The sequence below is a fragment of the Chinchilla lanigera genome, unplaced genomic scaffold, assembly GCF_000276665.1.
Source record: "Chinchilla lanigera isolate Chin_1 unplaced genomic scaffold, ChiLan1.0 scaffold00286, whole genome shotgun sequence".
NCBI classification, from domain to species: Eukaryota; Metazoa; Chordata; class Mammalia; order Rodentia; family Chinchillidae; genus Chinchilla; species Chinchilla lanigera.
The window spans coordinates 24,059-36,278 of NW_004955687.1; the positions used below are offsets into that span (position 1 = coordinate 24,059).

Genomic DNA, 12,220 nt, shown 5'->3' on the forward strand with positions numbered 1-12,220 from the left:
GAGTTTGAGCTTTACACTGGAGGATCAATCTGCTCCTCCACTCACTGGCATTGTGACCTCAAGCAGCTGTTGCCACTGTCTGACCTCTCTTATTCATCTGTAAAATGGGCATGACCTTGGCACCCATCACCTGGGGCAATGGAGAGGATATTTTTACATAGAACCCTTTAGCACAGAACATGGAACACAAGGAGGTGACAAACACAGTGTGTGATCGTTCTGAGCAAGGAAAAAGTCACTCCGAGTGAGCTGTATCCTAGGAAGCAGAACTCCAGAAGGTCCTTGAGGCAATTTATCACTTTTCACCCCTAACGGGTTTATATTCGCCAAAGAAGGTGCTTGATTATTGTTGATCCACTTCCTAACTTCTGCACCTCAATTCACACAAGAAAGAAATCAACACAGAGCTTTAGAAGAAGTGCAGCAGTATGGAAGGAAGCCTACAAAAATAACTTTTGCATGGGGTAGCAGCCAGGTGTGGGAAAGATGCTGGTTCACAACAGATTTCTTGGATGCAGGAAGTGAGCTGTCATTCTCTACAGTTAGGCATTCAATGACCCTGCAATCGTTTATTCTCCCCTCAGTCCATCTTGCGGGGCAGGAAGGACATCTGGTATACTGGGGGTATTCTGCCAAAAGCAACCTCCTGGGGTGTGAAGTCAATGTCCTCAGGAGGCACTGGGCTGGCTATGGAGAAGTTCTGGAGGATGGTGGTGAAGAAGAGGAACAACTCAGCACGGGCAATTCCTTCTCCAAGACAGATACGCTTCCCTGTGGGCACAGAGGATCACAGGGTAGGCCAAGGTGATATTCTTTGCCCTGTCATAGCTCTAATCTTAGACACCTGTGACCATGGCACAGGGATAACCTCTAACCAGTAATTAGGAGTGGACTTAAAGGAGGTTCCCAGTGCTTCTGATACTGGGCACAGATCTTTGTGTGGATGTTCAGTGTTCAATAGGAGTTAGGAGATACAGAAGTTTGTAGTTTTATTTGATTTCTAAAGGGTTCAGTGGCCCTATATGAGATAAGGACCCATTTGTGGGCATTTGTAAGTGTAAAAGTATGTGCACATGTATGAGGTAACATTTTTGGTGTCCTTCATTTCTCATAGGAGGAGACTATTACCCATCTCATAGGGCTCTTGTGAGGTTTAAGTTAGTATTGATAGGAACTCAAAGTAATACTAAGTTCACATTAAAATTCTATACTATAGTAACTGTTTTGTGGTTTTTTTCTGAGTGGGAAGGTGTTTCTGGGATTGTGTGCCTTTGTTTGTCTGTCTGTCTGTCTGTCTTTTTATCTCTGTCTCTGTCTCTCTCTGTGTCTATCTCCTCTCTTTTCTTGTTTCCTTCCCTCCCCTTTCTCCCCACCTTGGTTGTTTTCTGGTCTCTTCCAAGAGCTTCAAGCATGTACATACAATACACTCATACTGTACATAAAATTACAAATGAGACCAATACACATGAGGTGTGATTTATGGCCTCAATGGTTTCTCAGACATGTGAGGAATCACACTACAACTTAGGAATCTTGGGCTTGAGGAGGAATGAGGGCAAAGGGAGTCTCAAATTCAGGCAGATGCTCAGAGAGACTGCCCCCATACTTCAGTGCTTCTTCATCTCCAAACTGATGACCTTGAGAAAGGCCTGTCAAGGATGGGTTTCAGGGCATCCCCAGTGCCTTTCAAATCATTGGGGCCTTATACTTGCATAGAAGCATCTGGGGCAGTACCCACTTCCCTCGGATACATCCAGAAAGTAGGAGACATGGGCTTAGAAGTACTCAGGGAGGCCCTAAAGTGGTTCTTCCCCCTGGAACTGGTACTGTGACCCAGATTCCACCAAAATAGCCTGATGCCTTCTCTACACACCCTGCCATCTGGGGCTATCCATTTGAACAATTTTTGATAGCTTTTTCATTATGCTCCTTCGGCCCAGTTTATCTTTCTTTCTTCCCAGGGTAGCCTGCGTTTGTTTTTGTGTACATATGTCAGGCCCTGTTTCTATGTCTATCTTTTATTTCCCTCTTCTCATTCCTATATTCTGACATCTTAACTCCTTGGCTATATTTGGATCTGATTCATTCTCATTCAATCTGAATCTCTCTTTCTCTCTCTCTGGCCCTGGACCAACTCCCCCACCATGTTTTCTCTTCTTTTCTGTCTCTTTGCCACCCTCTCTCCCTGTATCATTCTCATATTTTGCTATTGCTTATCTGTCTGCCACTGTCCTTACTTCTTTACATCTCTGTTTTCTATATACTGAGGGTAGAACTCATTAGTGCAGGATCTGAATCTCTTGTAACCACCCACTGATCCCAACTCTCACTGAAAACAAAGTGAGGGAGTTTGCCATTGCACCGTGTCACTGAAGTCACTGATAGAACTCAAGACTAAAGACTTGTTACTGAGGAATTCCTTCCTCTCAAATGATAAGAAAACTGGACATTGGGGTTTTCCCTGGGGGAGGCCTGTAAAAGTCAATGTGAAGCTGCCAATCTATATAGAAAATTGGAACCTAACTCAATATATAAATAAACTACAGCTGTCTTGAGAATGTACACTTGGAAAAGGTAACCAAGCGTCAGCCAATCTTAGCAGTCATGTTGCTGGCAAACATAGGCTGCAAACTGCTGAGACAAGTCCACACAATGCAAAACCAGATAAGATTTTAAGAACACATGTAACCTTATTATGAAGTTCCAGATCTAAAAAATATTGTATTCAATGTTGGAGGAAAGGGAACTAAAGCGATTGTCCAGCTTGTTTGATTTTACATGGTTCAGATATTAAGTCTACAGCTGACCACTGTCAAACTGGTAAGTTTGGCGAGCATGAGGGATATCACAGTATAACTCCTCTGCAGCAAAGTCATATCACTTTTTGTTATATTTTAATCAGATAATATATTTAATTTATACTCTTCCAATAACAGAACTTTTGAAACTGAATTAAATATTTGTTTTTGAGACAGGGTCTCATGTTGTAGTTTAGGCTAGGTTGAACTCACTTTATATCTCAGGTTGTCCTGGAACACACAGTGATGCTCGTACTTCCTGAGTGCTGGGATTACAGGCACGTGCCACCATGCCCACTGAATAAATATTTTTAAAATATACAAGAACCTAAGTTACAAGAAATGGAAAATTAAGAGCTTTTTTTTCACTGCATATATCCTAAAATATATATTTATAGCAGTACAGATATCCTCATGCTTTATCAGTGAGATATGGACAGATGCTAAAATAAAAATTTCTTCATCTGACAATATTGGCCGACATAGCTGGAGGAAAGTGAGGTTCATGCAAGAACAGCCTGAGAGACCGGTCGTGGTGGTGCAATCCCAACACTTGGGAGGCTGAGGCAGGAGGATTGTCACAGATTTGAGATCAGCTTGACTACATAGTGAATTCAAGGTCACCCTGAACTACATAGTGAGGCACTGTCTCAAAAAAAAAACAAAAAAAGAGAGTAAGATAGAGACTGAGAAATAAACTAGTTTTCAACTCTGTTGTGCTTTGAGTGTTGCTTTAGAGCCTAGTCCTGAATTTTAATTTACCTGGATAGATTTCCATTTAAATAATTTTGGAAAGGTGGTGGCCCAGATGGTGGTAGCAAATAAATATGAAGTGTGTTTCCTCAGTTCAGAAAAAGAAACAAAACAAGCCAGAGTACAGCTCGGGAACATGGACAGATGAATGTGTGAAGACCTTCCCGAACTCCTCAATGCTCTAGGGATAACCCAAGTTCCTCTCTTAGCCCTCTAGACCCTCCCAAACCAAGCTGTTCACCCGGTCCCCTTTCCTAAGCTACACACCAGAGCTTTTTTGTTTATCAAATGCATCATGATGATTCCACATTCAGTCTCTTTGTCTTTGCGGTTCCCTCTCCCTGAGATGCTCTTCCCAGTGGCTGATCACTTCTCACACATGAGGCTTCAACCTAGAAGCCTGTTTCTGAGATAAGTGCTTTTTCATCAAACCAAAAAATTAGTCAATATTTCCTATTTTGTTGCCCCAAAGCCACCTTTAGAGCACCTATCATGACCAAGAATAGTAATTGCCCCCAACAAGAATATACTTTGTCCCACGCAATCCTAAGTATAAGATCAGCATTAACTTGTTAATTGCATCATCTTTTGGCAACTGTTTGATGACTGTCCATCTCCCTTGCCATACTTTACATTACCTGGGTCAGACACTATGTGATTTGCTTAATTGCATTATCATTAGCATCCAATGGAGTACTGGCTTCAGACTAGGGCTAATACATGAGGTTTGCTTGCTACTATTTTCATTGTTGTTGTTGATCTTGCTGTTGTTACTACATGTTTGCAGTATATGCAGTGTGCCATCATCTTATGGAGTGCCAAGATGTGCCTTTAGGAGATAATATCTCTGCTCAAGTTTCCTCAATGGCTGTAGTGAAGGTGAACTAGGATATTTGGGTTAAAGCAAGTGGAACATAACTAAAATGCTCAGTAAACAAGTGCAGACCACCCTTTGTCTGAAGGAGAGAATGGGAACCACCCTCCTGTATCTGGGAGACGGGTACTGGACCAACTTACCCATGGAGAAGGGAATAAAAGCTTCACTCTTCCTCAGTGCCCCCTTAGCATCCAGAAAGTGATCAGGGTTGAAGGTGTCTGGTTTTTCAAAATGACGTGGGTCATGGAGAGCAGTGGACAGGATTGGGTATACTTCCGTGCCCTAGGAAAATTGCAAAATTGGAAGATATTGCTATTCCCTGGCCTCCACATGCAAAGACATAAGTAAATAGATACAACAAAACAAAACTGAAGGAAGGTTTCCCTGTTGAGAAGTCAACAAGCAGTTGAGATGTGGGTTAAGAATCCAAAGAGGTGCAACAAAGATGTGGGACACCAGCTTGTCTCACCTTGGGGAGGACGAACCCTCGGAAGGACGTGTCTTTGGTGACCACGTGGGGCACACCAATGGGGAGGAGGTCCGCAAATCTCTGCATCTCACAGATGACAGCCTCAGTGTATGGCATTTTGGTTCGGTCATCCAAGGCTGGCGGGCGGTGTGAGCCAATCACCTGTTCAATTTCCTTTTGGACTCTCTCTGCACAGAAAAGGGGACAATGAACCCCACATCACAAAGACATTTCAGCAATGACATTTTTTTGTTTGGACCGGTGAGCTGGAAATACTGTACAGAAAACGTTTATCCCATTCACACCTTCAAAGCAATCAGCTGTGGGAGAGAGCAAGAGGGAGAAAATAACAAGAATTCGCACCCTTTAAAAATCTGTGAATGCTATAAATTATCTCCCCACATCCACAACTATACACACACACCACAGCGTTGCATGAATTTTATACAAAGAACTGAAAACTGCTCCTCTACAATCAATAAGAAATAAACCAAGTTTGTCAGTAGTTCCTAAAACATATAATAGCAGAAGAAATTAATTCATGAATAACTGAATGATAAATGAATGAATGAATGAATGGCTAAATCAATAAATAAAATGGCTGATGAATGAATGAGATGAAAAAATCAGTGAATAGGTATATGTATTTGATTTATCACTAGTATATGGTTGAATTAATCTATTGATAAATGGTTCATCAAAAAATAAGACAGTAAACTCATAGATAATCATATGAATGCTAGATATATAGAGGACTGTATAATGAATAAAGTAGTGAAGGTATGAGTAAATGAAGAAATAAGTGGAGGAAAGACTTGAATGAAGAGTAACCCGGAGTGAAAAAATGAGTTATGAACTGAATAAATGAAAGAATGATGGATGAATGAAGCATGAATGAAGCATTGAAAGACTGCTGATAAGGAATGAAACCTTGTTCAAACATAGATGAATGGGTAGATGCATGAGTAATTTAAAGAGCCAATGAATAATTGAGAAGTATCAGTGTTCAAAGGATCAGCTCGAGTCAATTAATCCAAATAAATGGATAAAGGTATATGTTGTTCGATGAGTATAGATAAAAGAATCAGTAAAAATAAAGGCGAATTAATAAACAGATGCAAGAATGCATGGATTGTTCAATTTCTCAGTGTGATAGGCAAAAACAGCAGAAAAAGAGGTCAATAGATTTTTCATTTACATCTATATCCTCAGGACAGGCTTAGTTGGGAGACTGTTCAAAGCCTGTAGAGCTCCTGGCACAAGTGCCCAAAGTTTTCTGACACCAAGAGGTCCCCTAACCACAACTCTGCAGCCCAAAGGGCATCACAACGCTTTCCCAATTGGCTGTCCATTGCCCACCTGTGATATGCGGGTATTTGAGTAAAAACAGGAAGCCATAGCGGAGAGTTGTGCTGGTGGTCTCCGTGCCAGCAAAGAAGAGCGAAAGCGAGGTCAGGATGAGGTTCTTGTGGTGGAACTCAGTGTGCTGGTCAGCCTTGTCCTATGTCCAGAGCAAGGGGACAGGAGAGGTTCAGGGAGGACCGAAGCCTTGCTGCAGGAAGGGTCATCTGTCCCTCTGGACACGCTCCCTCTGTTTCTGGGACTCAGGCAGTCTGGCCTGCTTTGCATTCTCTATCTTTGACATCCAGCTAGAAGTCTGTCTGTCGGTCTGTGTCTGTCTGTTTCTCTCCCTCTGATTTTCTTTATTCTACCTGGCTCTGTTTCAATCCCTCTCCATCTCTTTGGCTTGTTTCTCACTTTTGGGGTTCCCATTCTTTTTCCTCCTCTAGGGTGTTTTATTGCTTTTTTCTTTGCCCTTTGCCCTGACTTTTTCCTCAGCTAATACTTGCTCTTTTCTCTTTCCCTCCCATTTCAGTTTCTCCTTCCTATCTTTTGCTGCCTTTCACCTCATCTGCTTTTCGCTTCTTCTTCTCCTGAATTTCCTTCTCGCATTCTGTCCACCCCATCATCTGATTTCCCCTCCCCTCTGTCCTCCTCTACCTCTTTCCTTTCCTTCCCTTCACTTCACATCCCCATCCTCCCCTCCTATCCGTTCCCCTCTCCCCGATCTCACTTTGTCCATGCGGAGCAGGAAGGTATCGATGAAGTCTCTGGGGCTGCTGGGGTCCAGGGTGTCACGGTGTTCCTCCACACTGTGGCCAATGAAAGTGTTGATTTCCTGCATGTTTTTGTAGATTTCCCTGTGTGGGCCAGGAAAGTGTTTCAGGATGCTGGGGAAGAGCTCAAGCACCTGCAAGGAAGAAAGGGCAGCGAGGTCCACTTAGGCTCAGTTAGCAGATTGCAGAGGGAAGAAGCTGTTCTGAGCCCCAAACCTCAATGGGGAAGCCCCATCCCTCCATCTCTCTCTCCTCTGAGTCTACCTCTCTCCTTCTCTTCAGGAACACCCCCCCACACCCCCCCCCCACACAACTTTTGTGTCTCAGAATCTACCTTTATCCTTCATTTTCTTTTCTCTGTCTTCTTTTCCTCCCTTCTCTCTCTCCCAAGCCTTCATTTTCTTTGTCTCTTCCACTTTATTTCTCCACCCCCTTCACTCCGGTTTGTTTGTCTCAGCGTCTTGGTCCCTGCTCACTGTCTATCTCTGCCTTCAGGTCTCACAGTCCCCAACCTCTGTTCTCTCTGCACCCTTCTCGCAGCCCTAAGTGTGTTTTTGGGCCCCCCAAAGCCGGGCATCGTTCCCCCTACCCTAGCTGCTCCCCTCACCCCCATCCTCCATCATTCCCCACCTGGCTGGAAAAGGAACTGCCCAGTGAAAAGGTCTTATAGAACAGGTCCAGCAGCCTCAGGAACTGGTGATCTTTGTAGTCAAAGCGTTTTCCAAAGACAATGGAGCAGATGATGTTGGCCGTCACCGAATGAAAGAGGAATATGGGGTCCACAAGGCCTCCTGGGGAAAACGGCAGCACTTCATCAGACACAGATTCAAGAGCCTGGTGAGCATTTGGCTGCTGTCCTGTCTCTGTGCCTGCTGTCACTCCACAATCAAAGATAAGAATAGCAGTGAACTCTGATACTCCTCAGCATGTGCTATGTGCCAGGCTGCACACTAAGCACTTGTGTTATTTTAACTTAATTCCTCCACAGCAGTGTAAGGAGGTATGATTCTTTTATTCTACCCATTTTATAGATGGATGAATGATTCATGGTTAAATGATTTGACTAAGGTAACACAGCTACCCATTCCTGGGTCCAGATTCAGACCAGGCAGCACAGAGACAGAGCCAGTGCAATTGGCCCCTTCCCTGCATCTCACCCCAGGCCTCTGCTCCATCTGTGTAAGCTGATAAAGTTAAGGCCTGGGGAAGAAGCGCAGCATGTGCAATCCATTGCTTGTGCAAGTTTGAAAACCCCGATGACTTCCTAACTTCTTTGTCCAAGTTCAAAGCCCAGTCACTCCCCTTGCATCTCTTCCCTCCTCCAGGGCTTGGGTGAGAAGGAGGGAGGCTCTGAGCCCAAGGACCTCAGGTAGGTATGGTCCTCCGTCTCTCTCTGTCTCTGTCTCTCTCACACACTCTCTCTCTCTCTCTCTGTCTCTCCCTGTCTCTCTCTGTCTCTCTCTGTCTCTCTCTCTGTGTGCCTCACATATCTACTCTCACTCATTTATAGTCTATTCCCTGACACTTGGCCATGCATTTCTAATTTATGTCTCACTTTCTGCCTTTGTTTTTGCTTCCTCTCTGAGTCTCTGCCACCCTTGTCTCTTTCTCTTCCTTTTGCTCCCTCCATGCCTGTCTCAGCCTCTTTCCTGTCTCTGCCTCCATCTGTTTTCCCTCTCTGTCTCTCTGTCCCTGTTGCTTCTCCCCAGCTTCAGAATCTCCACACAAGACCTGGCAGGAATGAAAGAATGGTAACTGCAGAGGTGCTAACACAGAGTCCTGTCACCTCCACCTCCCTGTTAGTGAGGATCCAAAAAGACCTGAACATGCTTCGCAGGAGCAGAGCACCCACCTGCCTCTTTACTCACTGCCTGCTCAACAGCACTTCTTCAAGGGAAGGAAAATACAGTTCACTATTTTCACATCTGCTGTTCCTCTTTTGCCCTTTTCTTTCTTTTACACAAGCAAGCCTTTGTAAGAGGTTTTGACACATACAGCTAACCCATGAATTATTTTCTCTGGACACAAATTACTAGCCTGGAGTCACTCAGCCTATTTCTCCAAGTTATTCTTGGACACTCTAAACCTCACTGCTGCTTTCCTGGCTGTGCTGCTCTGCTGCTTATCTCTGTTCATTTCTATCCCATCTCTTTCTGTCCCAATGCCTCTGTCTGTCTCTATTTCTATGCATCTCTGCCCCTGTGCAGCTCCCTGTACTTCTATTGCTGTGCACCCTGCCCCTCTCTGTATCCTTGTCTTCCTTTCCTACCCAACCCAACCCTCAAGACTCACCCTGGGATTTTCGCAGCTCCTCCAACATGCACTGAGCCTCCTCCTGAATCCGCTCCTCCACGCTCCGCTTTCCCATCCCAAAGTCCCTCATGGTGGTCAACGAGAATCTCCGAAGGGCCTTCCAGCGTTCCCCATTAGCAAACACCACCCCTAGTGGTGTAGGAGAGGCATGGGTTAGAGGGGAAGATCAAGGAGGTGAGAACCCTCCCCACTCTTTTCCTCACTTCTCACACTCAAGTTCCCCAAACCCCAGCCTCCTTCCCACCCCATCCCAGTGCCTTTGAGGTCCTCACCATATCCCTGGAAGACAGGCTCCATGGTAGCAGTTGTTCCCCGGCCAGAGAAAGCCTCAGCTTGGTCCACCAGGGCCTCCCGTATGGCCTCTGGCCCACACAGCATGACTACAGGCCTTGGCCCCAGGTACACGGTGAACACATCTCCATATTTCTCTCGGAACTGCCAAGCATACCCACAGAGGTTGCTATTAGTCAGTATATGCACCAGTAGTTAAACCATTAAAGTGGTTAAATGCACATTGGTAATTAGGTGCCATTCACAGGATCATCAGTCCTTCTCACTTGCCTTGCTCCCTTCTTAGGACCCGGAAACTAAAGGGTTAAACCATGACCCACCCCAGGTCTGCTCCCAGTGTTTGGGGCCCTAAGCGGTACAGATGTTTCAATATTCCTTATTTCACCTTTACCCATACCCTAGAGGCAGGGCTGATCTCCCTGGTATGTCAACCCAAAGAATCCTTGTGCCCTAACTTTAACCTGCATTCTGAGCCCCAGTGTTCTCCAGAGAACAACTGTGACTCACCCCCGTGGTTCAGGGGAAGGGAGAATAATGGCCTGGTAGCTCTGATCATGAAATTTGAAAAACCCTATCAGTACAGCCCCTTGGAAAACTGGAAGGGACAGTCACTCCTCAGTATTTATGGGAAGTGGATCTAGAGGTCCTTTGAACACCAATATCCTTGATAGTATTTGCACATGAGCTATGTTCATCCTCCCATATATGTTAAATCATCTCCAGATTGTTTTTATTTAATACAACTGGAATGCTATATAAAAAGTTGTTGCACTGTATTGTTTAGGGATTAATGGCAAGAAAATAGTCTGTACATGTTCAATACAAGTGCAACTTTTTCCAACCCAAAGCTGAGTCTGTGTTGAGATATAGAATCCACAGACATGTAACATCAGCTGCATTTCTCAAAGCTAAACATAGGCACAGTTAGCAAGTTCACTACAAAATATTTGCTCAACACAAATGTGTACTTGCTCATTAAAAAAAGTCTTTTCCCATCCCAGGAATAACTCAAAAGTCAGGGGTCTCATAAATGGAACCAAGGCATGATTTCTCCTGAGGCAAATTCTCCTCCCGTTGTGAACTTAATACAATGGTGAGACAGGCATACTAGAGACACATATATTCCAAAAGGGAGAAATACGAAAGAAGGGGTAACTGGGCCAAAATCCAGCAAAGTAAACAATATTTTATCTTCATGATATATAATAGGCAACTAAAATGAAAACTTGGGCTGGGGATGTAGCTCAGTGACATAGTACCTATGTGGCAAGCAGAAGGTCCTGGGTTCCCTTCCTGCTACTAAAAAAAGCTGGGCGTGGTGGTGCATGCCTGTAATTCCAGTACTCAGGAGGCTAATGCAGGAGGATCCTTGTGTGTTAACAGCCAACCTGGGCTACAAAGTGAGCTCAAGGCTAGCCTGAACTGCTTAGCAAGCCTACCTCAAAAACATAAAAAATTTAAAAAATGAAAACTTATTCACTTGGGGTCTCTGTGTATCCAATCAAACCCTATTAAGGGGAAGGGCACTGGATCTATGGCCCCCAGAGCCAGGCAGCCTTTCCCAGGTCTTGACTAAGTTCTTTTGAGTTACACTTAGGGCCACCATTTGCTTGCTCTTTTGCTCACTCAGGTACACATATTTACTGAGCCCTTGTTGTGAGCCAGGCACTGTGTTCGGCACTGTGCTCAGAGAAATGTTGCACTGCCATAGACAGCACTAACAAGGAGAAGCATCTGGTGTACAAGAGATTAGGGTGGCACCCAGGCCATGATTTCACACACCTCTAGCCCCTGCACTCAGGAGGCTGAGGCAGGATAGTAGCCATGAGTTGGAGAACAACCTGGCCTATAGAGAAAGACCCTGGTTCAAAAAAAAAAAAAATAGAGGTTATCATAGGAGCCTGACCATGTCTGAGGATCAAGAAAGACTTCTCTGGGGAAATCACACTTGCCTGGACATCTAAGAAACCCCAACAATGAGTCACGGTGGCTGGACACTAGGCAAGGGACAGTCCATAAAGGATCTCATTGGCCCCAAGCTTTTCCTGCAAGAAAACTGAAACATTTGCTGCAAGGAAGAATGGGCAATGCTGGGTGTGGTGGTACACACAAGTATTCCGGTACTTGGGAGGCTGGGGCAGGAGAATAGCTGTAAATTGGAGGCCAGTCTGGACTACGTAGTGAATTCAAGGCCAGCCTGAACTACAAACCCAAATTCTCTAAACAGATGTGAAGAAAGAGATGTAACAGGCAAGTCCAAAGGAAAAGCAAAAGTAAGGGAGGAAACACCAAAAAATAAAGTGGGTTGTTTGTTTCTTTGTTTGTCTTTTTGAGTCAGGATCTCTCTGTGTAGTTTACATTGGCCTTGAACTCACTATACCACCCAGGTTCACCTTGAATTTGAGCAATCCTCCTGACTCAGCCTCCCATGAGCTGGGATTATAGGTGTGCATCACCATGCCCAGCTCAAAAATAAAGTTTCAAAGCTAAGATATATCCAGGGTCTCATCAAAAACAGACTACATAAGGCAACACTTTACAAATAAGTGCTTTATGCCCAAAGTTGTTTTTTTTAATGATACTGACATAATCCCCTAAAGAG

The 12,220-nt window shown here is 44.5% G+C and overlaps 1 protein-coding gene across 2 annotated transcripts in view; it reads right to left on the reverse strand.

The window, feature by feature from the left end:
• LOC102020188 (cytochrome P450 2B4-like) overlaps positions 1-12,220 on the reverse strand; it is a 23,728-nt gene that overhangs the window by 8,321 nt on the left and 3,187 nt on the right. Inside the window, exons 2-9 of one of the 2 annotated variants that reach the window (XM_013510179.1) lie at positions 9,600-9,762; positions 9,307-9,456; positions 7,645-7,805; positions 6,972-7,148; positions 6,257-6,398; positions 4,898-5,085; positions 4,569-4,710; positions 644-771 (exon numbers count right to left, since the gene is read on the reverse strand). In XM_013510179.1, the coding sequence (XP_013365633.1) occupies positions 644-771; positions 4,569-4,710; positions 4,898-5,085; positions 6,257-6,398; positions 6,972-7,148; positions 7,645-7,805; positions 9,307-9,456; positions 9,600-9,762 (1,251 nt within the window). Of the gene's footprint in view, positions 1-565; positions 772-4,568; positions 4,711-4,897; positions 5,086-6,256; positions 6,399-6,971; positions 7,149-7,644; positions 7,806-9,306; positions 9,457-9,599; positions 9,763-12,220 lie in introns of those variants that run through there. The other variant, XM_005415070.2, reaches the window with a different exon arrangement.